Here is a 26,849-nt window from a genome sequence, read left to right as displayed (position 1 = left end):
TGATGATCTGGTATTGACATTACAGGAGCCAGAATCTAGTACTAAAAGAGTATTGGAACTAATTCAAGAATTTGGTCAGGTAGCGGGTTTTAAGTTGAACAAGATGAAAACTAAGGTTTTAGAGAAAAACCTAACAGTGACTGAGAGAGAGAGGTTTCAGAAGGAGACAGGATTAACACTGGTCAAGAAAGTGAAATACCTAGGGGTTAATATGACTGCTAAGAATGTGAATTTATTTAAAGACAATTATGAAAAATGTTGGATGGAAGTGAAAAAGGATTTAGAAATATGGTCAAATTTGAAGTTATCATTGCTAGGCCGAATTGCTGTCATAAAAATGAATGTATTGCCAAGAATGCTGTTTTTGTTCCAAACATTGCAAATTTTGGATAAAATGGAATGTTTCAAGAACTGGCAGAGAGATATTTCTAGATTTGTCTGGCAGGGCAAGAAGCCTCGAATAAAATTTAAGATATTAACTGATGCCAAAGAAAGAGGTGGATTTGCCCTGCCAGACCTTAAGCTTTATTATGAATCAGCTGCATTTTGTTGGCTGAGAGAATGGCTGCTTCTTGAAAACACTGACATTCTGGACTTAGAAGGTTTCAATAACGTATTTGGGTGGCATGCATATTTGTGGTATGATAAAGTCAAAGCACATAAAGCGTTTAAAAACCATATTGTCAGGAAAGCACTGTTTAATGTCTGGATAAGATATAAGGATTTGCTTGAAAACAAAACTCCAAGGTGGTTGTCACCAATGGAAGCGAAGGCTCAGAAAAAGCTCAATACGGAGGCCAAATGGCCGAAATATTGGGAAATTTTGGAACAAGAGGGAGATAGATTAAAACTGCAGAGTTTTGAAAAACTAAAAAACAAAGTGCGAGACTGGCTTCATTATTATCAAATAATGGAGGCTTACAATTTGGACAAGAAAATTGGCTTCCAGGTGGAAAAATCAAAACTGGAAACGGAACTGTTAGATCCTAAAATTAAGAACTTGTCAATAATGTATAACTTGCTGTTGAAATGGAATACTCAGGATGAAACGGTGAAATCTGCTATGATTAAATGGGCACAAGATGTCGGACATAATATTATGATGGCTGACTGGGAACAGTTATGGACCACGGGTATGAAATTTACGGCATGCAATGCCCTAAGAGAGAATTTAATGAAAATGATTTACAGGTGGTACATGACACCAGTCAAGCTTGCAAAAAATTATCATTTGCCCGATAATAAATGTTGGAAATGTAAAGAGACGGAAGGTACATTCTTTCACCTTTGGTGGACATGCCCTAAGATTAAGACTTTCTGGGAGATGATCTATAATGAAATAAAAAAGGTATTTAAATATACCTTTCTGAAGAAACCAGAGGCCTTTCTCCTGGGCATGGTCGGCCAATTGGTGTCAAAGAAGGATAGAACTTTCTTTATGTACGCTACAACAGCAGCAAGAATACTTATTGCAAAGTATTGGAAGACACAAGATCTACCCACCTAGGAAGAATGGCAGATGAAGGTGATGGACTACATGGAACTGGCGGAAATGACTGGCAGAATCCGAGACCAGAGAGAAGAGTCGGTGGAGGAAGATTGGAAGAAATTTAAAGACTACTTACAGAAACATTGTAAAATTAATGAATGTTAGAAGGATGCTGGAATGAAGTTACATGGCCTTAGCAGAAATGTTATAAAGAATTAAGTATAATAGATTGTAATTGGATTAAAGGAAAAAATAATGTTAGAATTGGTTAAGTTAAATGATAGGACAGAAGTTTGAGGAAGATGGAAAGGATTTGCTGAAACAATTAATCGAAGTGGAATACAAAAAAGGGAGGTGTGAGGAGGTCGCTGAAACAAGTAAAAGAAAGTTAATAATTGAAAGTATAGGTTATGTGTTTTTTATTGTTTTTGTTTTATTTTTGTTATGTATATGTAATATTTTTGTTTCTATATTGTATTGTATGGTTTTGTTATGCTTAACTTTTTTTCTTTTTCCTTTCTGTAACTTTCAAAATTTTAATAAATATTATTTTTTAAAAAAACAAATTCCTGCTTCTGCAATTTGTTTTGGAAAGTTCTCTATTTGCTACATATTTGGGTGCTTCTTAAGATATCATAATCAAATGATGGCCTCTGAGAGCAAGGATGAGGTTTTCATCTACATTTGGATACAACTGGGTGCCATTGTGAATCAACATGGCAGGCTGGACCTCTCAAAAACTTCACTGATTTAAAAACTGAACATTTTTTGGTCTTCTTAGAATTCCCAAGTGACACCAGGTACTGGCCTCCTAAGAAATTTCAATGAATCTTGGGCCAGTCACTATTTCCCAATGTAACCTACCTCACAAGGTGGTCATGAGGGTTAAGGGGGGAGTGAGGGTGAAGAATCATTAGATGGCATGCTGAGTTCCTTGGAAAACAGGTGGGATAGCAGGATTAATAAACTGTGTGTATCTGAAGAAGTGTGCATGCACACGAAAGCTCATACCAAGAACTGACTTAGTTGGTCTTTAAGGTGCTACTGGAAGGAATTTTTTTGTTTTTAATAAACTGTGGGTAATGCAAATGTAAAAATAAATAAATTCTACAGTCTAGAAGATACTTCAAATTCTGCTTTAGAAAAGCTAGATTCCACAAACTGCATGTATTTAAATACATTAATTAGTAGCCCTGGCCCATCACAGTCCAGCATCCTGTTCTTACAGTGGTCAGTCAGATTCCTCTAGGAAGCCCACAAGCAGGACACAAGGGCAGTCTCATTCTCCCACTATGTTCCCCAACAACTGATATCCAGAGTACCAGTGTGGTGTAGTGGTTACAGCGCTGGACTAGGACCTGGTGGGAGACCCTGGTTCAAATCCCCACTCAGCCATGAGGCTCACTGGATGACCTTGAGCCAGTCACTGCCTCTCAGCCTAACCTACCTCACAGGGTTGTTGTGAGGATAAAATGGTGAGGAAGAGAACTATGTATGCCACATTAAGCTCCTTGGAGGAAAGGTGGGATATAAACGCAAAAAAAAAAAAAAGGTTGGAAGGCATTAGAGGCAAAATGGGCAATCCAGGCTACTCTAAGCCATGCCCACAAGACAAAATGGTGGTTACCTTGCTGAACAAGAGTGTTTTGTGCTATGACAGAGCCCACTAGCTTACCTGGGGGAATTTGCGTTTGATCGAAGTCAGCGCTCCCTCTGGAAGTTTGGCCAGCTCAGAATCACGAACTGCGTGTACTGTTGTTGCCCTGGGCTGGTGGGTTAAGGCTTCAACCTAAGATAGAGAGAAGAGAAAGTTGCTGCTGAGATGGCAGTGGTAATCGCCGTAGCGCTGCTGTGGTACCAGCAACTGCCATAGCACTGGCAAACCAAAACATAGCACAAAGCAGGCGTAACCTCTGCTTCTAGCTGAACTTGTTCAGTTCTCTGTTTTCATTTGCCCCATATCTTTGATTGATTTCATAAGAGAACAGGAAGTGAAGTTTTGTTTGATTTCAGTAATATGCACAGCCCTATCCTACCTCCCAAGCCCAAAGTATTCAAACAGTGTATTGAGGGGGGGAACTTACTTAAGTAATTCTTTCTTAATAAACCAATGCTCCTCTTTCCTAAAAGAGTAGTCCTGTCTGCTGTCTTCTGACATAGTTCACTGCTCTGGGCTTGCCTCTTTCCCATCAGCCTCTGCAGGGAAATGGGTAACTGAGCCCAGTCATGACATCAAGTATAAGAATTGCTCCCCATCCTGAGATGCAGCAGAATTGCCTAGACCAGGGTTTCCCAAACTTGGGTCTCTAGCTGTTTTTGAACTACAACTCCCATCATCCCTAGCTAGCAGGCCAGTGGTCAGAGATGAAGGGAACTATAGTCCAAAAACAGCTGGAGACTCAAGTCTGGAAAACCCTGGCCTAGAGGAAACTCCTATTGAGTCCCTCTGAGTCACTGCTCCTTCAAAAATTGGGAGGCAATTTACAAAAATAAAATAAGTACTGTAAAGAACTTTTAGATTCACACAAAAATGCAAGGATGGCTCCTCTGAGTGCAGAGTTCTTCCTGTTTCATACAAGAAGAACCTGCTGGATCACACCAAAAAGGTCCATCCAGTAAGTATCCTGATTCCTATAATAGCCACCCAAGCACCCTGGCAATGCACTCCTGCTGTCGGCCCCTCCCCCAACACATCTGGCAGCCTGCCTCTGGACATGAATACTGCCTACAGCCATTGTGATTAATAGTCACTGATGGACTGCTCTTCCTTTGTCTAATCTCTGCTTCAAAGCCATGGGTCACCCCACATCTGAGGGCAGCAAACTCCATACGTTTATTTTGCACTGTAAGAAGATGTCACTTCTTTTGGCTGTCCTGAATCCTTCTTCTCATCACATTTCATAGGGTAACTCTTTCATGGGGTAGGGCTATAGCTGAGGGGTAAAACACCTGCTTTGCAAGCAAAATGTCCCAGGTTCAATCTCTAGCAGCATCTCCAGGTAGGCCTGAAAGAGATTCTCTGCCCTAAACTCCAGAGAGCTGCTGTCAGTCAGTGCAGACAATATTGAGATAGATGGACCAATGGTTCTGACTCAGTATAGAAGTGGTTTCCTGTGCATTTTATCATTATGGGAGAAATTTCTCTGTACACTTCCTACATATCATGCACAATTTCTACAGGTAAACCATCTCGAATGTAAGAGCAAAGTGTGACTTGGAAGCTGAACTGAGATGGGAGAACCCCCCACATGAATGTGAGTATCCTTCAACTATTAGTTGATAGGGGAAGTGGGCTGGACAGGAGGTGGTTATGACTGAACCAAGTGTGAAGCATTGTCACTTAGAACCTGGCACCACCTTTGCAGATGAGAGCAGACTCATCCACCCTGACAGAGAACACACTTGCAAGAACAACATTCCTGAAAGGTGAGAGTCTCACTATTGAGAACCTCTTCGTCTTTAAAAACTTGGTAGAAAGAGGGATGGAACTTGATGGGACATTTTGTGTCACTTTTGTCCAGTTCTGAACTTCTTGCCCTGCTTCTGAATCGTCACTGTATCTGCCGCTGAACCTACACCATTACGTTCCTGAATAAAGATCTATTTCTTACTCACAAGTAAGAGCCTCTGTTTGACAGGAGCCAGCAGAACTGCCTAATTCACCTCACATTTGGGGAGGCCTCTCTTCTCCAAGAGGTCTTCAAGAACCCAACATTTAGATCAAATGGATCAATGCTGTTTTTTTAAGGAAATGAAGAGATATGGCCATGCCTTCTTTCGACAAAAAAAATGGCGCTCCCACTGCCTGTTTACCACTTTCAAACCTAGGAACAGAGTGAGTCATCATTTAATGAGACCTCGTGCTAAGTGAAGTGACATTGCTCCCTGCCCTGAGGGAAGCGCTGACATTTTCCAGTGCCGGAACCTGACCTGGCTTTTGGTGGCAGGCTGCCCCATGAGAAGCGGTAGCAGCCCAGAAAGAATGGAGAGAAAGAACACTTGAGCCAGTCCAGCGCTTAGCAACTAATGGATTCTGTTAAGTGAATGGACGTCACTTGCCATTTGGGTCTGTTTACCCTGTTCCAACAGGGGCTGAAGACTAATTTGATTTATTATATACGTACAATATTTCAAAATCCTAATCCAGCCTTCACCCACTTGGTCCCCCCCCCCCAGTTGTATACGCATTTCACCCTCAAAAATGACCCCAACAACTTTCCTGCATTAAAAACTTCGGCACAGAACCATATTCTGGGTGTCCACAGCCCACACTGATTCTCTCACTAACACTCTAGTAGTAGTATTTTGCACACTTGTGGAATTGTGACAGGGGCAGCAAGACCAGATGTTGTTGCCCAGCCAGTGCAGCTGATGGTCAGGGATTATGGGAGCTGGCAGTCCATCAACATCTGAAGGAACACAGAAATTCCCCACCTGTCCTTCTCCTTAGAATCATAGAATCATAGAGTTGGAAGAGACCACAAGGGCCATCGAGTCCAACCCCCTGCCAAGCAGGAAACACCATCAGAGCACTCCGGACATATGGTTGTCAAGCCTCTGCTTAAAGACCTCCAAAGAAGGAGACTCCACCACACTCCTTGGCAGCAAATTCCACTGTCGAACAGCTCTTACTGTCAGGAAGTTCTTCCTAATGTTTAGGTGGAATCTTCTTTCTTGTAGTTTGGAACCATTGCTCCGTGTCCGCTTCTCTGGAGCAGCAGAAAACAACCTTTCACCCTCCTCTATGTGACATCCTTTTATATATTTGAACATGGCTATCATATCACCCCTTAACCTCCTCTTCTCCAGGCTAAACATGCCCAGCTCCCTTAGCCGTTCCTCATAAGGCATCGCTTCCAGGCCTTTGACCATTTTGGTTGCCCTCCTCTGGACACGTTCCAGTTTGTCAGTGTCCTTCTTGAACTGTGGTGCCCAGAACTGGACACAGTACTCCAGGTGAGGTCTGACCAGAGCAGAATACAGTGGCACTATTACTTCCCTTGATCTAGATGCTATACTCCTATTGATGCAGCCCAGAATTGCATTGGCTTTTTTAGCTGCCGCGTCACACTGTTGGCTCATGTCAAATTTGTGGTCAACCAACACTCCTAGATCCTTTTCACATGTACTGCTCTCAAGCCAGGCGTCACCCATCTTGTATTTGTGCCTCTCATCTTTTTTTGCCCAAGTGCAATACTTTACATTTCTCCCTGTTAAAATTCATCTTGTTTGTTTTGGCCCAGTTCTCTAATCTGTCAAGGTCGTTTTGAAGTGTGATCCTGTCCTCTGGGGTGTTAGCCACCCCTCCCAGTTTGGTGTCATCTGCAAATTTGATCAGGATGCCCTTGAGTCCATCATCCAAGTCGTTGATAAAGATGTTGAATAAGACCAGGCCCAAGACAGAACCCTGTGGCACCCCACTAGTCACTCTTCTCCAGGATGAAGAGGAACCATTGATGAGCACCCTTTGGGTTTGGTCAGTCAGCCAGTTACATATCCACTGAGTGGTAGCATAGTCAAGACCGCATTTTACCAGCTTCTTTACAAGAATATCATGGGGCACCTTGTCAAATGCCTTGCTGAAATCAAGGTAGGCTACATCCACTGCGTTCCCTTCATGTACCAGGCTTGTAATTCTGTCAAAAAAACGAGATCAGGTTCGTCTGACATGACTTATATTTCAGAAATCCATGCTGACTATTGGTGATCACAGCATTCCTTTCTAGGTGCTCACAGACTGTTTGCTTAATGATCTGCTCCAGAATCTTCCCTGGTATTGATGTCAGACTGACTGGGCGGTAATTATTTGGGTCCTCTCTTTTCCCCTTTTTGAAAATAGGGACAACATTTGCCCTCCTCCAGTCTGCCGGGACTTCGCCTGTTCTCCAGGAATTCTCAAAGATGACTGCCAGTGGTTCTGAGATCACATCTGCCAGTTCTTTTAATACTCTTGGATGCAGTTCATCTGGCCCTAGAGACTTGAATACATCTAAACTAGCCAAGTATTCTTGTACTATCTCCTTAGTTATTCTGGGCTGTGTTTCCTCTGCTGAATCATTTGCTCCAAATTCTTCAGGTCGGGCATTGTTTTCTTTATCGGAGAAGACTGAGGCAAAAAACCTTCCTTGGAGGTTTTTTAAGCAGAGGTTTGATGGTCATCTGCCATGGATGCTTTAGTTGAGATTCCTGCATTGTCAGGGGTTGGACTAGATGACCTGAAGGATCCCTTCCAACTTTACAATTCTATGATTCTCCATTGAAATCAGGACAACAATGGACAAAGAGGATGAATTTGTAAGCAATTTTTAAAAATATAAAAAGCACTAAAAACAAATATGTTCTTTGGATAGCAGGGGCACAACTTTTGCAACTGTCTACAGTATCAACTCTGCTCATTGCTCAGCAATCTTGGGTGCCAAGCCAAAAACAGAAAGATAAATATATATTTTTAAATAGGCACACAGAGGGTTGAGCTAATCTCCCAATCCTTTCATGAATAAGATAATTTGACTGTTTGAGCTACTGGTCCTGCTTGGATTTCATCAGAAATTAGAAAAAAATGAATTAATACCACAATTTGTTTATCATGGATTGAGTTGGAATCATAGATTATCTCTAAGGCTGTACACCTTAAATACTTATTTTTTAAAAAAGGTAAGATCAGCAAACTAGTTCGCTAAAGGATCGGCTGATTAACCAGCAGGGGCAACTCTTCATTAGCAAAGTTCTATTGTATACTGTTGGCTATATTTGTTCTTGGCCATTACTGGAAAAAATGATTAAAATAATAATAAAAAAAACTCTCTAAAATTAGAAGTAGCTTGTGCTTATCTTAATGTTCTCCCACATTTCTCAAAAGTACCATCTCTACTGAAGTTCTGGCTTTATGCTAGTTTATTTAGACTACAGAAATAAAATCAATCAGTTACAAATTCTTTAAATCAGCTAATAGCCCTCCCTGCTTCTTGAATAGTGAAAAAGATTGTCAAATTTTTGAGATAATTAGCTAACAGATGTAGAAAAGCATATTCACGCCTTCTGCTTTTAGCTTTATCTAGATTTTGTGATGCTTTAACTGACCCTCAGGGTGAGAGCTGCTACTGTGATTGCTGTAATAACCAAAGTATGGTTGATCCAACTTTTGTATCAGTTTATGAGATACAAGCTCATCAAATGTTTTATACATTGTACATTTGCACTTCTGTTAAGATGTCATAGTTCTAAGCTGAAGCTAATTTGATCATCTTGTATCTGCTATACCAGAAGCCAATGAGAGGACAATTCCCAAAGTTGTTTTAACTGTCAATCTCTCTTTCCTGGGAACTCTTGGAATTATAACTCTGTGAGGGGTATAGGAATCTCCTAACACTCTCAGCAACCTGAACAAACAAAAGTGCTTTAAATGTATGGTGTGAATATGGCCCATGAGAGGTGCATTCAGAAGTGATATAAAAACAGTAATCAGATGAGAGGTGCATGATTTAATTTAACCATTAAAAAAAATGAAAACATTCCACAGCCTGGCTCCAGTGAACTACTTTAGACCCAAACAGTGCTGACTCACACTTAATTCTTAAATCCCACTTCAGTGGCAGCAGTGGAAAAAAGCTCTGCTGGATGAGCTAAGGAACCTCATCTTCAGGGCATAGACCTAGCAGTGTGGATCTTTGCATCCTGGCCAAAACAAGTTTGAATGGCCTGATCTGCCAGTTCTTGCTCTCTCTGCGCTGTCCCATCCTGCTAATATTTATGAGTTGAATTAACCAGAATGTTTAGAGCAGGCTATAATACTCCTCTATCTCTTGAAGCGTAAAATGAAATTCACTGCCTCACAAGCTGGCTCAATGCAGTACTTGCTAATTTAATTTAATCTTTGTGGCAGTTTATCACCAGCTCCTGGGCTGAATGCTGCTCTGGAAGTGCCTTTCAAACCTTTTGTTTTCCTTCAGAGTTTGCTGTCAGGGACAGCAGGACTTTGCGCTTTGAAATTATATGAATTTTACACACATACACACCAAAATTCCACAGCAGTATACGATAAATTCCGCAGCCCACTAAAGCAAAAGAAAAATCGCCATCCCTGCTTCCATGCATAATTAATTCTTCTGCCAGCAGAGTTGAGGCATTTAAAAGATCATGACGCATTTTAAAGATTGCACACCTCTTGTTGGAACAGATATTATAGCCAGAATGTCAGGCTTGAGCTTGTTATTTTTGAAAAGGGGTTATTAAGATGTAAGAAGCATGCCTTTTTTAAAAAAAACCAAAGTTTAATCGTAGATTCCAGCAGCCAAGCAACATTAATTGGATATATCTCTAGAAGTCTAATGCACATCTGAGAACACAGGCAATAAGAGGTATGATTTTAAAATATAAAATAATAATGTTTTAAAACCATGCAGAAAGCCACAGGTTCAATCTCCAGCATCTCTAGGTAGTGATGGGAGAGATCCTGCCTGAAACCCTGGAGAGCAATTGCCAAGTCAGCACTACGGGGCAAGATGGGCCAACTCAATATAAGGCAGCTTCTATTGTTCCTACAAACAAAATGGAGACTTCACTCTTACAACCCAAAGAGGATCACCTCTAGAACGCAAAAGAGGTAGGCTATTACTTGGCACAAGCCCTGAGTTTCTTTATGTCACTCTTCTGGGAATGCCTGATTGGAGAAGAAAAGCCCAGAACAGCAAGCCATGCAGTGATACAACGAGCAGCCTCCTCTCAAGGCAGGTTACTCAGCTGCCCATTTGTTCTGGAAATGACTGAATGTTCCAGTCGTACATGATGCAAAACTATGTGCTCAGCCAAGGTCAGTGATCAGGGATGAGCACTGTAGCCCAGCAACATCTGGAGAGCCACAGATTCCCCATCATTGTTGGGGGTTGGTCAGGTGGCCCAACGGGAACCAATAGGATTCCATTTGGCTCTATAAAGCAGCTGGATGGGCTGCTCAGCCTGAACAATTCGTTCCTTAGGGAAAGGCCAAGCTGCTTAGGCTCCTACTGCAACCTGCTGCCTCCAGTGCCATCAACAATTCAGAAAATGGGTTTGGTTCAAACAGGTCTCAATCCCAATCTAATTCACAAGCCAGGAGGAACTTACCACGCCAATCAGGTCACCGCGGCCATATTCCCCTGTCAGCTGCTTTTTCCCATCATCCATCCTGATGACAGAGCGGAGCCGCCCGTTCAGCACAATGTAGGTGCAATCTGAGTTGTCCCCTTGCCTGTGGAAGGACACACCAGTTACAGGAGGGAAAGACCCTAAAAGCACAATCTCCATTTCTGGCCTGATTTCTGGCAGGCCCAGAGCAGTCTAGGTCTATGGAATATTCAATAGACTGGGTCAGAAAAGCCACAGGAAGCTAACCTGCAGGGACTGTACTGCTTTTGACCACTGCGTGTTTTCTACCTCCTCCTATTTTTGTTTAAAAACATACATGGGAGTATTTGAACTCCCTGCACATGGAAAACCTGGATGTCAGAGAAAAGACCCAGGCAGAATCCTACAAACAGACTAGCTTTCCACGCACAAGTTTATTTTAATTTACAATTTTTATTACAATTTCCTTAAATGCACAAAATGCAAAAGGCTTGAAAACAAGAACAGCAGCAAAAATAAGCCAAAACTAATGCACCTTTTGGCATTCAGCATATCCATAGGCAAATTTGCTCAAGAGGTTTTAAAGCAAGAAAGTATTTCAATACATGCTTGTGTTCCTAGCAGTCCCCTCTATAGACTTTCATGTGGAAATGCTCCTATTCTGCACAGCTTTCCCCCACATCTACCCTATTGCCTCCTGCAAGGGACAGAAAAGCTTGACCACTGGGTAGGTTCCCCCATCCTCAATTTTGCAGGGGGAGGGGGCAAAGGGGTACACAAGCTTTCCATTTTGCACGCACCCTACCTATAAACAGCCCGTCCCGCTTCTACTTCCATCCAATCCAGAGCAAAGTCGATTTGCCTCACAAAAGACGACATCCGCTTCACAACTGTATGAGCCACACCCAGCACGACGGTGGGTTGCTCCCGCATTATCCTGAAAGGCAAGGTCTGGCAGTTAGGAAGAGTGTTGGGCCTCAGAGGGCACAGAGATGGCTAACTGCACCATTTGCCTAGCAAGGAAGGGAGGATGGGAGGGAGAAAGGGAAGAGAAGGAAGGAAGGTCCAAAATCCCAATCCAAAACTCTTCTGCTAGCTTTGCTAGGGTAATTTGATTCCACTATTCACCCACCCCTCAAAAAGTTAAACTCTAGCAGAGTCACCCTGACTTCTGTTTGCTGGATTGCTTGGGAGGCAAGTGCATTCTGAACCATTTTGGAAAGGGCTACATTTATTTTCCTTTCCTTTCCCTGTTATTATTCTGCTTTTCAAACTGAATGGGGCCCTTAAGGCAGATGCAGTAATAAAATATTTTAAAAAACAAGAAGTGTTTTGTTTTGTTTTTTTAAGGTCAAGCATACAGAGTGGAATGAGAAACCAGCCAACAAACATTTCAAATAATCAGGGGCTTGTTTTATCCTTTTAAGTATGCTTGTCTCAAATTTCACTCTGTTACAACCCATTTATATTAACTGGAAAAGCAAAAAAGGGTTGTGGCCTGTAAGACTGTAAACATACACATACTAGAAAACAAGGCAGCAGCATCCTTTACCACAGGAGATATGGGAAGAGCCACAGCTCAGTGACAGAGGATCCACTTTGAATTCAGAAGTTCCCAGGTTTGATTCCCAGCATCTTCAGACAGGACTGGGAGAGACTTCCCTGGAGAGCTGCTACCACTACTCGTCAGGGTAGATAATACTGAGCTAGAGATGGACTGATGGTCTGACTCCATACAAGTCAGCTTTTTTTCATGGCCACTGGCTACTAAGAGACTTGGGCGTGAGCCACAGTCTCAGTGCTCAAATTACGAGAGGAAAAGGATGCGGGGGAGGGGGGTTCATGATCCTCAATGCACAAAAAGGAGCAGCAGTCTCCAAAGAAGAAGAAAAAATCAGGAGTAAATGAGTTGGGTGCAATTATTAAATTATAAATGAAGTATAAAAATGCAACTTACATTGAAAGAAACAGGAAAAAAGAAAACAAAAATGGCATCAAAAGTTCTTTGTGTTTAATTTATTAGTATTATGCTGTTAATGCTTTGTTTGTTTTTCCTGTTCTGCATATAGTCTGTTTTCGTTGTTTAATAGAAAGAATTTTTAAAATAAAAAGGCAAAGCTCCCGCCAGTCGGTTTCTGGGGAAGGCATGATCCAAGGCTTCCTGATCCTTTTGCTTGCAACTCGCCACACATCTCACAACTTCCCGCCTTCCCTGGTGGCTCCCACGCCCCCTGGTGATGGCTTAATTAGATACTGGGAAGGGGGATTCAAAAGCCCCCTGCCCTATGCTACCCAGCATTTATTTATTGAATCACAGCTGTGAGTTCAGGGAAATGGTGTAATTAGCTGGCATCTGCCCGGTACTTAAATCCCACGGCAGGGGCACACCCAGTGGCAGAGCTCCCTGACAAGAGGGTGAGATGGGCCGTGGTACTGCTAACAGGCTGCTGCCTTAGTTGGTCCCACAGCTGGGCTGGAGGCAAGGGCTGGCTTTGAACTGTTTCCTCCCACTACCCCTCACAGCACTTAGCCTTCGTGGCATTGCCTCAACTGGGGGAAGAAGGAAGGGGGAAGGGGGAAGTTTTCTGGGAGAGGAATGGGTCATCATTCAAGCTCTGGAGGCAGAGCATTGGCTGCAGCTAGACAAAAAGGGGAGCCAAGCAAAGCTCCGATCAGATTCATATGAAATGCATTGTCCTTCAGTATACGTATGGAAAACAACACTGCATACCGAATCTGGCATCCTGGCATTTAAATAAATAAAAGGAAGGTGCTAGTCCTTAAGGTTGGAAAGATAGATTAGAAAGTGCATAAGCAGTACCTGGCAAAAACCTCAATAGTGCTATGTGCACAGAAACAACCAGGATTCCTCCAAAGTGTACCTTGCACCGTCACTGAATGGTTTTTGATAACTGGTCAAGACACAACTCTTTACCTGTGCCTTTGGTCACGTAGGTGACTTTCTTCACTCCTGCCCTTCTGTTCTGTGCTGCTGTTAACCTCGACACTGATTCTTCTATGCCTTTAAGATTTTAATGTAGACATTGTGATACCCTCAAGATGCTACAGGAATCTCAGCTCCCATCATCCCCAACCCTGTTCATGCTGGCTGGGACTGATGGGAGTTGCAGTCTTAAGCATCAGGAGGGCACTGGCCTAGAGGTATGATTCATTCAACCAAGGCTTAGAATTCCTAGCTTCCTCCAGGAATACTTGCAAACACATCAAATGAGATGGGGGGGGGAGGGCTCACTCATAGAAGTGCGACTTGGAGATGGCCAGGAAGCTGCAATCGCGATTGGCCTTGATGGTGAAGATGAGGGGCTCCCCCGTAAGGGCAGCCAGCTGCCCCACCAGCTCCCCAGGGTGGGTGATGAACAGGCAGGTCTCCTCCTCTGAGTCAATCTTCCGCTGATAGACATGAAGCATTCCTGAGATCACAAATCGGATGTTGACATCCTGCAAGGGCAGAAGCAGAGTCTGTTCCTCTGTATCAGGTACCACCTGTTTCTATGTTTGCAAAGTCAAAGCCAGGGGTGGATTATATGGGGGAAGTGGGAGTTGCAGTCCAGCAACACCTAGAGGGCTAAAGGTTACCCGATATCTATTCTAAGAGTTGAAGAGCCATAGCTCCATGAAGAAGTGCAAGTTTTGCATGCTGAAGGACTCAGGTAGCCCCAACATTTCCACACAGAGCTGGGGAAAGACTCAGTGCCTCAAACTGTAGAGAGCTGCTGCCAGTCAGTATAAACAGAACTGAGCTAGATGGACCAATGCTCTGGCTCGAGCCAGCCTAAGAGGTTCTTATGTAAAATACAGGACTGTGAGGACTAAATTCTTACTTCAACTTTAGGCCAAGGCCCACAGCTGAGTGCTATAGCATCTGCCTTACACACAGATATTCCAAGGTTCAACCCCCAGCATCTCCAGGTCAGTCTGGGAAAAGACTCCCTGCCTCAAACCATGGAGAGCTGCTGCTGGTCAGTGTAAACAACACCAAGCTAGATGGTCTGACCATATACAAGGCAGCTTCTTATGTACTTTGGAAAACGGTCAGAGCATAGTGGTGGAGCATCTGCTTTCCACGCAAAAGGTCCAGTTCCCACCGTCTCTCCATTAAAAGGACCAGGAGGCAGCAGACGGAAATCCCTTTCTCTTCCCAAGACCCTGGAGAGCGGCCACGTGTCAGAGTAGCAAATACCAAGCAAGGGCAGCGATGTGATCTGGTTGAATGGAGCTTCATGTGGCTGCATAGTGGCAACTCAGAATGAACCCTAGAGATCAGAGAAGGTGAAGCTCCCCACAAGCCCTGTTTTGACTCACATAGGAAAGTGGCATGCAGGGACTCACCTGGTCCCCTTGCCTCGACACCACTGTCCCAGCGGTAACCTGATGCAGGGTCACTTTCCCATGCAAAAGGCAGGGGTCCTAAGTGGGTGAGAAAAGAGACACACAGTCAAATTGAAAGCTGGAAAATCAAACGTGATGTGGAGAGGTAACAACATCCTGGCTAGTAAAGTTCCCAAGATGTCCTGGTTGCTCACTGTGGTGTGTGGACTTGGATTAAAATAATCTATTTGTCATATATAAGAAGTGGGGGGAAACACCCACATTCAACATTCCTAGGCACTAAATTTTAATATGGGGTTGTTGCAGACAGTGCCATTAAAAGCCATAGCAAATTGAGCAAGTTCTGGGTGCTGGCTCAGATAGTGACAGGGAGTGATGCAACACTGGGCACAAAGGCCCCGCTCCGTTCTCCTCACTGATGGCACACACAGCTGTGCTGAGATTCCACCATACATTGCTCTCCTGCTGTGACCCACACATTGGATCAGGCCATGACCCACTAGTGGGTCCCAATCCACCAGTTGAAGACCAGTGCAAACTCCCTCTTATGCAGGCAAAAAAACCTCACATCTGTGCAGAGACTGAGGTATCAGCAGGCCTGGAGGAAAACCCCAGAGTTTGCAGGTAATACTTTAAAAAGTCATTGGGTAGGGGAAGAAGAAACGACTCAAAGCATGTCAGTGAGGAATGAGCATGCTCAGTGGCAAAGAATGCTGTGTGTTGCTGGAGGAAGGGAAGGAATGGAGTATATTGGAAAAGGGCATGAAAAAGCTGAAACCCTGAACATTTTATTGCAAGTCATGTTTCTTACAAAGTTTCAAAAAGTGATTGAAGGATGAAGCATGGCAAATCCTACATTTCTTGGAGGTTGAAAAGATCTTCTCCCTGCTTTGTTTAAATCATTACTAAAGCCACTTTTTGACAAAGCTCATTTCCCCATCTAGCAGAGGTTGGATAAACATTTTCTCCATGGCTGCACTCAGGACTGCCTTTCATTACAGTGTGGAATTATGCAAACCCAGTTTGGCCCTCCCCATGACTCACATCCAACTTCATCAAGGTTAAAAGGTCCATCTTGGCAGCTTCTAAGATGGCCTCAGACTGCTTCCTGGCACTGGGCTCCTGGGCTGAGAGGTGGTCCTGTGTATAGTGGAAGATGGCCGAGGGCATTTCTGTCACCGTCACCGTCTTCTTCAAGATGGACTTAAAGAAGCAGAAACACCAGAGGTTAAATTTTCCATGCTGTGCTGAATACCACCTGGCACACTGTGGCCACATAAGCCAAAAACCCTGCATGGGACTTCTTAGCAACTGCTTCATTCCTTAACCTTCACTTCCCCCATTACATGTAACCCCCCAAAAGAATGCTTAATATAGGGCTGCCATATGTCCAGATTTTCCCGGACATTACCAGGAATTGATATCTGGGGGGAATTTCTGAAGGGTGGCACTTTGTCCTGGGTCTTAGGCAAGTCAACTTTCATGATGTCCTGGTTTTTACTTTTTGAAATACAGTGGTACCTTGGTTCTCAAATGCCTTGATTCTCAAACACCTTGGTTCTCAAACACCGAAAACCCGGAAGTAAGTGTTCCAGTTTTCGAATGTTTTTCAGAAGCCGAACATCTGATGCAGCTGTCAGCTATTGTTTCTGGGGCCCCTGCACCATTCAGAAGCCGTGCCTTGGTTTTCAAACATTTCAGAAGTTGAACTGACTTCCAGAACGGATTAAGATCAAGAACCAAGGTACCACTGTATGGTGACCCTACTTAATGGCAAAAGGATTCAATCTTTCTTTCACTCAATCCAATTCAAGAGGCAATAATAATAATAATAATAATAATAATAATAATAATAATAATTTATTATTTATACCCCGCCCATCTGGCTGGGTTTCCCCAGCCACTCTGGGCGGCTTCCAACTGAATATTAAAAACAATGCAGCATCAAACATTAAAAACTTCCCTAAAGAGGGCTGCCTTCAGTTGTCTTTTAAAAGTAGAATAGTTGTTTATTGCTTCAGCAATTTCTCACCAAACACTGTGAAGGCCACATAGGGACTGGCTCTTTCCAGTCGGAGCAAAAACAGAGGGCAGCTTAATGGGTATACTATTGTTATGGCTGCGTGATTTACTGATATATCATCCAAAACCGGTTTGAATTCCATACCGTGATATCATTTTCATAATTTTTGACCTGGCAATATATTGTGAATAATGTTATGTGTGTGTGCTATGCAAAAATCATGATGCAGGAAAAACTGTAAAGCTAGCCAATGCCTCTACAGAAGGAGGAGGAGGAGGAGGAGGAGGAGGAGGAAGGCTCAGAAAATCTACCTTGCATGTGACATTGCTGGAAAGCACTTCTGAAGAGGAGGAAGAAGATGCAACTCTGGCTCTCTCGTAGGCCATGTCCAAGTCCACCTTGCTGCTAGTCAAGCTTCCTGCAGAGGGAAGATAGAGGGAAGACATCACCCTCTACAGCAGTGGTTCCCAAACTTTTTCTGGCCACAACCCCCTAGATCCCATAGACCCATCCCCAGTGCCCCATACCCTGTTCAGTGCTCCCCTGCCTCTTAGTGCCCCCTAGGTAAACCCACTACCACCCAGGGGCAGTACTGCCCACTTTGGGAACTCTGGCTCTACAGAATCTTGGCCCACCCTGCTAAAGGCTGTGGCAGTGGTTTTAGGATCAATTTGGTCTCAGAAGAGAGGCCCACATTGGCCCTGCCCACCATGACATTGGGTTCACTTCAGCACATATGGCAGATCAGTGATAAGGTGGTCATGTTCTGGGATGAAGTATTCAAAGAAATTGGAGAGATAACTGGGCAGAACGTGGTAAAAGGTCCAGAGTTGGCAGCACTTAATCTTAACCAAGGAGACAATATGAAACTTCATTGTAAGCATTGTACTGACCATCTATTATGAACAGCCAGGCTACTGATAGCCAATTATTGTAAATCCTTAGAGGGTGAAGCATTGGCTGCAAGGTATATATATTTAAAAATCTGGCAATTAACACTGATAGAAAAATTAATCACTAAACTGAAAATAGCAAGGGATGAAACTAAAAGGCACATTGTTTGTGAACTGGTAGATTTTTATTATGCTCATTGCAAAAAAGGAGAAGGTGGGGCTCCTCCGCAAAGGTCTTTGGTTGCTGTGATTCTATGTGGGAACTGGAACTGCCATGAACCTAGAAATGTGACAAATTAAGCAATTTGAACTCCTATACAAGCCAACCTCAAATCTACAGAAAATGTGTATATTTTGTTCTATACTGTATCTTGTTGCTTAGTAATATGACAAAATAGTAAAATCTTAATTCTTTAAAAGGAAGTGATCTTAGGGGGCATTCAGTGCCATGGTGAAGCTCCCCACACCCACTGTTTCCCCCTCAATGGTTCACACTCACCTTCAGAATATCCAGAAGATGATGTCAAGGACAAGCTCCTTTTGAGAGGGTTCTCAGATATGGAAGGCCTCCCTGCATCTGCAATACAGAACACAACAACAGACAATATAGTAACAAGTTGCTTTTTGCCCGGCTTCCATGGTCAGCTGTGTGGGCTTGATGCGCAGGTGCACTGAGGAAAGGGAGGGAACTAAGAGTCACATGCGGAGCCCCTGCCAAAGCACAGTTCTCGGAAGGTGCCCGATGATGCCTATCCTTGGCTCCACCCTTCCCTAGTCTACGGTAGAAGCACACTCCCAGGGCCTGCTCCTAAACAGAATGGTTTTAACTGCTACCACTGAGAAATTGGAACATTTTTCAGCCTGAGGGTCATATTACCTTCTGGGAAAAACTTCTGAGGGCCACATGCCAGCAGTGGGTAGGGCCAGAGACAAAGTGGGCAGAACAACAACTGTCAATTTTACCTTTTTATAGTAGGCTAGTTTCTACACACACAATCTGTTCTCTAGCCAGGCAAGCAAGAGGCATTATCAGAGCCAGGAGTGCCAGCTTAGCACTGTGACTGTGGGTACCCGAGGCTGTGGGTGCCACACAGCATGCATGGCCCTGGCACTGAAATTTGTGGGTGTTCAGCCCCGTCATGGGGAAATTTGTGGGTGCTCTGGCAACCAAGTCCCCAGGAAGTTGACACTTTATCATCAGAGCTCAAGGACACATTGCAGCTCAAGGAGGGCATGAAGGAAGGCTGGTGAAGAGGGGTGGCATGAGGGGAGGAGCCTGACCTGAAGAGAGTCCTGAGGGGCAGATAAAGAGGCCTGAATGGCCCCAGGCCCCAAGCCTAAGGTTTCACACCCCCAGTTAAGAAAGGAGTATTTGCTGACACAGAGCTGAAAAACCATGTCCCTCAAGGTTGTTCCGAAGAGCAATTCCCACTTAGGTAATCCTTACCCGTCTCTACAGAACCTGTTTTCTCCAGCTTCTCCACCCGGTCCTCCTCCGACAGATTGGACACCTGCCTCTTCATTGCTCTGCCAGCATTTGCACCAGAGGTCACACTCGCAACTGACACCAGTGGGATGGCCTGGCTCTCCTATTAGGGGCAGAATGCAGAGACCCAAGAAGGTACCATTCAGCTCAGGAAGCATCACAGTCCAAGAGCTTAGGGATAGAGCACCTGCTTTGCATGTAGAAGGTTCCAAGCTCAATCCCTGGAGAGAGACTCCTGGTCTGAAACACCATAGAGCTGCTACTCCTGGTGATCAGTATAGACATTATTGCACCTAACGGACTCTTGTGCTGTGTTCCTAAACTCTATGCTACTACTGAAAACTATTATGGAAAATGTATCTCCTCATCTCACATCAGTAGGATGTCCCACAGGCGTTGATGGCCTGTGCTCAGAGGATTGGGTGTCTACATCACTCTCTGGGCTAAGCAGCAGATTCAGCCAAAGCTACTGTAACACAAATTGGGGGGTGGGAGTCTCTCGTGGGCCAGGGTCCCTTGGAGGTAATCTGCTTGCTGGTGATGGAGGGGGAACCACAGCCTTCTCTCTCTCTCTCTCTCTCTCTCTCTCTCTCTCTCTCTCTCTCCCTCCCTCCCTCCCTCCCTCCCTCCCTCACCTGCCCTGCCCAATTTGCTGCCAGGGGAAGAGGCAAATCATTCTTGCCAGGGGTCTGAAATGATTGCTTGAAGTGGAGCTTTTCTCCACTTGCATGAAACTAGGCCAAGGAGGGGAGCACATGCAGAAGGTATGCCACCCCTGGATTAAAGGAATATAGGAGTCATCATGGGCTCTGTAGCTCACTAATGGAAGAAAATGGCTCATTAACACTTCCTATGACACCTTTTTCCTAGCACAAGTCTCTACATTGGTTTGTTGCTTGCATTTGAGTTTCACCCCCAGTGAGTTGGGAAACGTAAGGGGGGACATGACCGGCATTTCCTAAAAGCACATGTCATGTGAAATGTAAAGTTGCATTCTTCCTTAGGATGCCAGAACCTGGCATCATCAGACAATGAAATTATTTGGTAGCAGGTTCTGGATGGACAAGACAAAGGACTTATTCACACAAGGAAGAATTAATCTATGGAACTCACAGCCACAAGAATTCAAGATGATCATGGGCTTGAGGACCAAGAAAAATTCATGTAGTATTCAGTTGCCAGGGTGCAAAACTGAGAATGGCTGTTGCTTTCCTGCACTGCTTGTGGACTTCTCAGAGGCTTCCTGCTGACCACTGCAGGAAGTAGAATGCTGGATGAGCTGGAACAATGCTCTGATCCAGCAAGGCTCTTCTTATTTCCTTAACATCCTCTGGGTGGTGGTGGTGATACTATTTTATCCCCATAAAAGCTTTGTGAAGTAGACTAGGTAGAGAAATAAGGTCTTCAGGGTCACACAGTGATTAGAACCCAAGTCTCTTCCACCTGAGTCCAACACTAATTCTAAGAACAGGTTCCAAGTTTGCATCTTATCCTCCCCACCCACCCCTAGCCCCGATTTTCTTTTTGCATTGTGTATTTTAAAATGCAAGTTTGTGGGCAGGCACAGTCTTGACTGCACTTATTTTAGGCAAGTCCTTTCAGGAGCTGGTTTGACATAAAAATGCTTTAAACAAACAAATAACAACCACTGAATCATGCTGGGTCTCAGTACAAAAAATGAGACTAAGCTGGTGTTTGCCTAAGTGGAAGTATATAATTCTATTTGCTTCTAAATGAGCAGTCTTCACTTACAGAGCTGAAGAGTTCAGTAGTCAGTCCAAGGTAGTTGTGCAATGCCAGGAAGGTCACTCTTTGGAGCCTCACCATGATTATCTAAGAGCAGGAGGATCAGGTACAGACAAATGGTTAGCCACACCTGGACTCAAGGAGAACCCTGACTATAGTTAGGTTCAAAGTCTGTTCCTGGAGAGAGGAATTGAGATGGATGCTCAGAAGAGCACAGGGAAATTTTCATATCTCACCTCCCTGCCCCCAAGAGGAAAAGGGGATAGAACTTCCCAAGGAACTTGCAGTACTTTTCCATGTATAAGACGATGGTTTTTTACTCTAAAATAATCTTCAAAATTTTTTTACTCTAAAATAATCTTCAAAATTAAGGGACGCGGGTGGCGCTGTGGGTAAAAGCCTCAGTGCCTAGGGCTTGCCGATCGAAAGGTCGGCGGTTCGAATCCCCGCGGCGGGGTGCGCTCCCGCTGCTCGGTCCCAGCGCCTGCCAACCTAGCAGTTCGAAAGCACCCCCGGGTGCAAGTAGATAAATAGGGACCGCTTACTGGCAGGAAGGTAAACGGCGTTTCCGTGTGCTGTGCTGGCTCGCCAGATGCAGCTTTGTCATGTTGTCTCCAGACAGCGCTGGCCCCCGGCCTCTTGAGTGAGATGGGCACACCAACCCCAGAGTCTGTCAAGACTGGCCCATACGGGCAGGGGTACCTTTACCTTTACCTTAATCTTCAAAATTGGGGCTCGTCTTAAACACGGATAGTGCAGAGTGGGGACGGGTGAATGGTTGCAGCCACGAGCAGGAGGTTGTCAGCGGCAATTGGGTGGATGATTTGTGGCTGCGGCAAGGGCTGCTTTGGATTGGCTTCTGCTGTGGCAATTGTGCATGTGTTTGCTGGCTGTTGGTGGCGATCGGGCAGACCCTTAGCGTGCAACTCTGTGCAGCCCTCCCCCCAAAAGCCTCAACAACTCTGGGCAACCCTCCCCCCCCGCAAAGTTGAACAACTCTGGGCCATCTCCCCCCATTTTCTTAAATTGGAGTCCCCAAAAACAGGGGGTGTCTTATACATGGGGGCATCTTATACACAGAAAAATACAGTACATCTTTGTGTCGTTGCCTCCAATTCGGACACCTATGGCAGACACCCTGCCTCACTCTCAGGCCATTTCCACACCCATTGTTCTAAAGCAGGTGTGGAAAACCTGTGGCCCTTCAAATGTTAGTAAAGTACAATTCCCATCACCCCTGGCTATTGGCTATGTTTGCTGGGGTTGATGAGAGCAGCAATTAAGCAACAATGATGGGAAGGCCAAAGATTCTCCATACCTGCCTTAAAGCTAAGAGGACTCCCTCCCGTAACAGCACCAGCCTCACCTGTACAACTCTAACAAGGGTCTCAGGATATTTCTGGAAGACGTCCTGGAATGCATTGGCTGGGAGGCGCAAGATCGTCGAAGGCATCGCCGCCCGAGCAGAAACTGTTTTATATGGGGCAGGATGACCCTAACAAGCAAGACATTTCATATAAAAGTTTATGCCTTGCCCTTCCAGGAATTTGAGAGAACTCTAATTAAAATGAAGTATTCCCTTAACGAGTATTCCACTTAACACTTTGGTAAATCTGGGAAACAGGTTCAGTACCATTTAAATCAAATGTTAACAATAAATATTTATGCAGTAATTTTGTATTTTTATTTATTGCAAAAATGTACATGCTGCTTAATTGTAAATAAAACATTTACAAATAACATAAAATATACATTACAATTATTGACAAAAGGAAATACAGTGGAACCTCTATTTGCGACCATAATCCATTCCGGAGGTCTGTCCAGAGGTCGAAACGGGTCACTGGGAGAGGCGCCGTTGTGCGCAGGTGGCGATTGCCCGCTTCTGTGCATGTGTGAACGGCAATCGCCACCCCTGCGCATGCGCGAACGGCAATCAGTCCAGTGCAACTGGACTTAACGGTCAGAGTTCCCTTTGCCTTTAATTGTTGTTATCATAATTATCATTATTGAAGGGGAGGGGTCGTAGCTCAGTAGTAGAGGTTCTGCTTTGCATGCAGAAGGTCCCAGGTTCAATCCCCAATGGGATCTCCAGGTAGGGCTGGGAAATGCCCTTGCCTGAAACTCTAGAGGGCTGCCACCAGTCCATGTGGAGTTTATGTATTGAGGAATGGATTTTGAGAGCTGGTGTTGTGCAATGGTCAGAGTGTCAGAATAGGACCTGGGAGATACAGGGCTGTTGTGGGGATTAAATGAGGAGGGAGAGAACCACGTGTACCACCTTGAGATTCTTGGAGGGAAAAGATGGGATATAAATGTCATAAAGAAACAAACAAACTTTTTAAATAGTTTGTTTTCTTGTGTATGTTAAATTAAGGAAGTTTTAGTGCCCCCAATGGAATTGTTATCATGTATTTTAATTGATACCATAGATTTTTTTTTAAAAAAAAAACCTGCTTAGAAGCCATTTTGGTATATAAACAGTATATAAATTAATAAGGAACAGAATAACAATACAAATAATAGCAACATCCCTTCCCCACCCCAAAAACTGTAATCAGCGGGCACTACTTGAAAGCAACTTCCTTTGTACTTATTTGTAAGCCCTCTCTCCTTTCTCTCACTATCATCAGACCTTCCTAGCATCTAACCCCTGAATCCCCTAGCATCACCCCCCACACCAAGAAAAAAACTCTTCACAGCACATTCTTCCTACAGCTAGTGGAGGGAAACAAAAAGTAATCCAGCTGAGTAATCCTGCTCAGCTCCCAACTGGCTGATCAATTCTTAATTACAGAAGGGTTTTTTTGTTGTTGTTTTTAAAGCACAACCCAGGGCAGGAAGTTGGGAGGCTTAGTTTTTAAGCCCTGCTGGCAGCTCCAAAGGGAGAAAGAGGCGAAAGACTCTGGCTTGCAGAGGGCTGCTTAGAGTAATGAACTTATCTTAAACACACCAGGCAGACATTTGGGCTATGTGATGTAGTCTGGAAGAGCATCACTTGCCTATGGTGAGTACAGGCTTGCTTTGTGGCAAATTTATGAGGGGAAAATGCAAACAATTAAAGAAACTGGGTACATGTTCTCCCTTTCAAGTCGAAAAGGAGCCACAAATGACCCAATGACTACATCTAGGCAAGAAAAACATTCAGCTGTCTAACATTTTTTGCAAATTAACACACAAAGTCAAAATAAACCTCCTAAGTGCTTTGCAGATGACCTGGTTTTGACGTTACAGGAGCCAGAATCTAGTACGAAAAGAGTTTTATTTTTATTTTTTTTTAATATATTTTATTTGGGTTTTTAAACATAAATGCAAAAATAAAGAACAGTATAACAGTTTTAGAACTGATTCAGGAGTTTGGTCAGGTAGCAGGATTTAAATTAAATAAACAAAAAACTAAAGTATTGGAGAAAAATATGACTTCAATGGAAATAGAAAAGCTTCAGAAAGAGACAGATTTAAATGTGGTGAAGAAAGCGAAATACCTAGGGATAAATATGACAGCTAAAAACCTGAACTTATTTAAAGATAATTATGAAAAATGTTGGTCAGAGGTAAAGAAAGATTTAGAAACATGGTCAAATTTGAAGCTCTCCTTGTTGGGTCGAATTGCCGCTATAAAGATGAATGTTTTGCCAAAAATGTTGTTTTTGTTTCAGACTTTGCAGATTGTGGACAGAATGGACTGTTTCAAGAGGTGGCAGCGAGATATCTCTAAATTTGTCTGGCAGGGCAAAAAGCCCAGAATAAAATTTAAAATATTAACCAATGCTAAAGAAAGAGGGGGGTTTGCCCTGCCAGACATGAAGTTATACTATGAATCAGCAGCCTTCTGCTTCTTCTTGAAAACACTGACATTCTGGATTTGGAAGGGTTCAACAATGCGTTTGGATGACATGCATATTTGTGGTATGACAAGGTTAGAGCTCATAAAGCATTTAAGAACCATATTGTTAGGAAAGCAGTTTTTAATGTCTGGATAAGATACAAAGACGTGTTAGAAAACAAGACCCCAAGGTGGTTGTCACCTATGAAAGCTAAGGCTCTGAAAAAACTCAATATGGAGGCCAAATGGCCGAAATATTGGGAGATATTAGAACAGGATGGAGATACATGGAGATTGCAGAGCTTTGAGAAGCTAAAAGATAAAGTGCGAGACTGGTTACATTATTACCAAATCAGAGAGGTTTTTAACATGGACAAGAAATTAGGTTTCCAGGTGGAAAAATCAAAATTAGAAACGGAATTGTTAGAACCTAAAACTAAGACACTGTCAAGAATGTACAACTTGCTGTTAAAATGGAATACTCAGGATGAAATGGTCAAATCAGCTATGATTAATTGGGCACAAGACATTGGTTATAACATTATGTTTGCTGACTGGGAACGGTTATGGACCACCGGTATGAAATTTACGGCATGTAATGCCTTGAAAGAAAATATTATGAAAATGATTTACAGGTGGTACATGACACCAGTCAAGCTTGCAAAGATATATCATTTGCCTGATAATAAATGTTGGAAATGTAAGGAAACTGAGGGAACATTCTTTCACCTCTGGTGGACGTGCCCAAGGGTAAAGGCGTTCTGGGAAATGATCTATAATGAGTTGAAAAAGATATTTAGGTATACCTTCCTTAAGAAACCAGAGGCCTTCCTTCTGGGCATTGTCGGTCAGAAGGTGTCAAAGAAGGATAGAACTTTTTTCATGTATGCAACAACAGCAGCAAGAATACTCATCGCAAAGTATTGGAAGACACAAGATTTGCCCACCCTGGAAGAATGGCAGACGCAATTGATAGACTATATGGAACTAGCAGAAATGACTGGCAGAATCCGAGACACAGGAGAAGAACAAACAGAAGAAGAATGGAAGAAATTTAAAGATTATCTGCAAAAACATTGTAAACTATATGAATGTTAATGTGATGCAGGATATTGAGATAATGTGGCATTAGTGACAAAGCTGAAAGGAACGTGCAAAGATGTTTTATAAGTAACAAGTAGAAGAACCACAGCTAAGTTAACCTAAGGATGGGAGATTAGAAGATGAGTGGATAGCAGTAGGAATGGTTAACTCAAAAGAAATTAAGATACACCAAACCAGTTAAAATAGAGGAAAAATCTGCTGAAATTAAATTGGAAATTAGAAAACAGAAAAGGGAGATGTGAGGAAGTCCAGAAAGAAAGATGTATGAAACTAAGAGGTGAACTTTTATAATTTTGTTTAATTTTTGTTTTTTGTTGTTTATTGTTTGTTGTTGTGTTGTTTTGTTTTCTGTGTTATTATAAGATTTGTTGAAACTTTAATAAAAATTATTAAAATAAAAAATAAATAAACCTCCTAAGTGATCTAGGAGGAGGAGGAGGAAGAAGAAAAAAAGGGGGGGATTTTACAAGCCTAAAGTTCACTCACAAACACACCCCTCTCTAGTCTCCATGCAAGCAAATGAAAAGCATGATCAGGCAAAGGCACTCAAGGAGAGGGTAACACAAGGCTGGTGAGGGACCAGAGAGATTTAGAAGGCCATATTCACCTCCTGGGCCTATAGTTCCCCACCTTTGTATCAAAGGATAAAGACATCAAAGAGCCAGAGTCATAGGCTTTGGCTTACCGTGATGACATCCAATATGCTGAGGAGGCTGTGGACACTGTCTCCCGCCAAGACTTCTTTGACCACCACCTCTGTACCATCCTATTGGGGGGGGGGGAATAATGAGACCACATTTCAGCTACACAATTACAAGCTAAGTTCAAAG

General features: G+C 43.5%; 1 protein-coding gene across 6 annotated transcripts in view; it reads right to left on the bottom strand.

The window, feature by feature from the left end:
* Positions 1-26,849, bottom strand: part of PNPLA7 (patatin like domain 7, lysophospholipase) — a 120,976-nt gene that overhangs the window by 69,674 nt on the left and 24,453 nt on the right. For all 6 annotated transcript variants that reach the window (XM_081847466.1, XM_081847461.1, XM_081847462.1 and 3 more), the window contains 12 exons: positions 26,705-26,785; positions 22,456-22,584; positions 21,096-21,176; positions 19,305-19,446; positions 18,357-18,434; positions 17,276-17,382; positions 15,986-16,144; positions 14,942-15,019; positions 13,845-14,050; positions 11,397-11,528; positions 10,592-10,715; positions 3,165-3,278 (listed from right to left, as the gene is read on the bottom strand). In XM_081847466.1, coding sequence (XP_081703592.1) covers positions 3,165-3,278; positions 10,592-10,715; positions 11,397-11,528; positions 13,845-14,050; positions 14,942-15,019; positions 15,986-16,144; positions 17,276-17,382; positions 18,357-18,434; positions 19,305-19,446; positions 21,096-21,176; positions 22,456-22,584; positions 26,705-26,785 — 1,431 coding nt within the window. The remainder of the gene's footprint in view (positions 1-3,164; positions 3,279-10,591; positions 10,716-11,396; positions 11,529-13,844; positions 14,051-14,941; positions 15,020-15,985; positions 16,145-17,275; positions 17,383-18,356; positions 18,435-19,304; positions 19,447-21,095; positions 21,177-22,455; positions 22,585-26,704; positions 26,786-26,849) is intronic.

Source organism: Podarcis erhardii (assembly GCF_964252035.2).
Source record: "Podarcis erhardii genome assembly, chromosome: Z".
Classification (NCBI taxonomy): Eukaryota; Metazoa; Chordata; class Lepidosauria; order Squamata; family Lacertidae; genus Podarcis; species Podarcis erhardii.
Note: the sequence above shows the minus strand (reverse complement) of the source record. Positions and strands in the feature narration are given on the sequence as shown.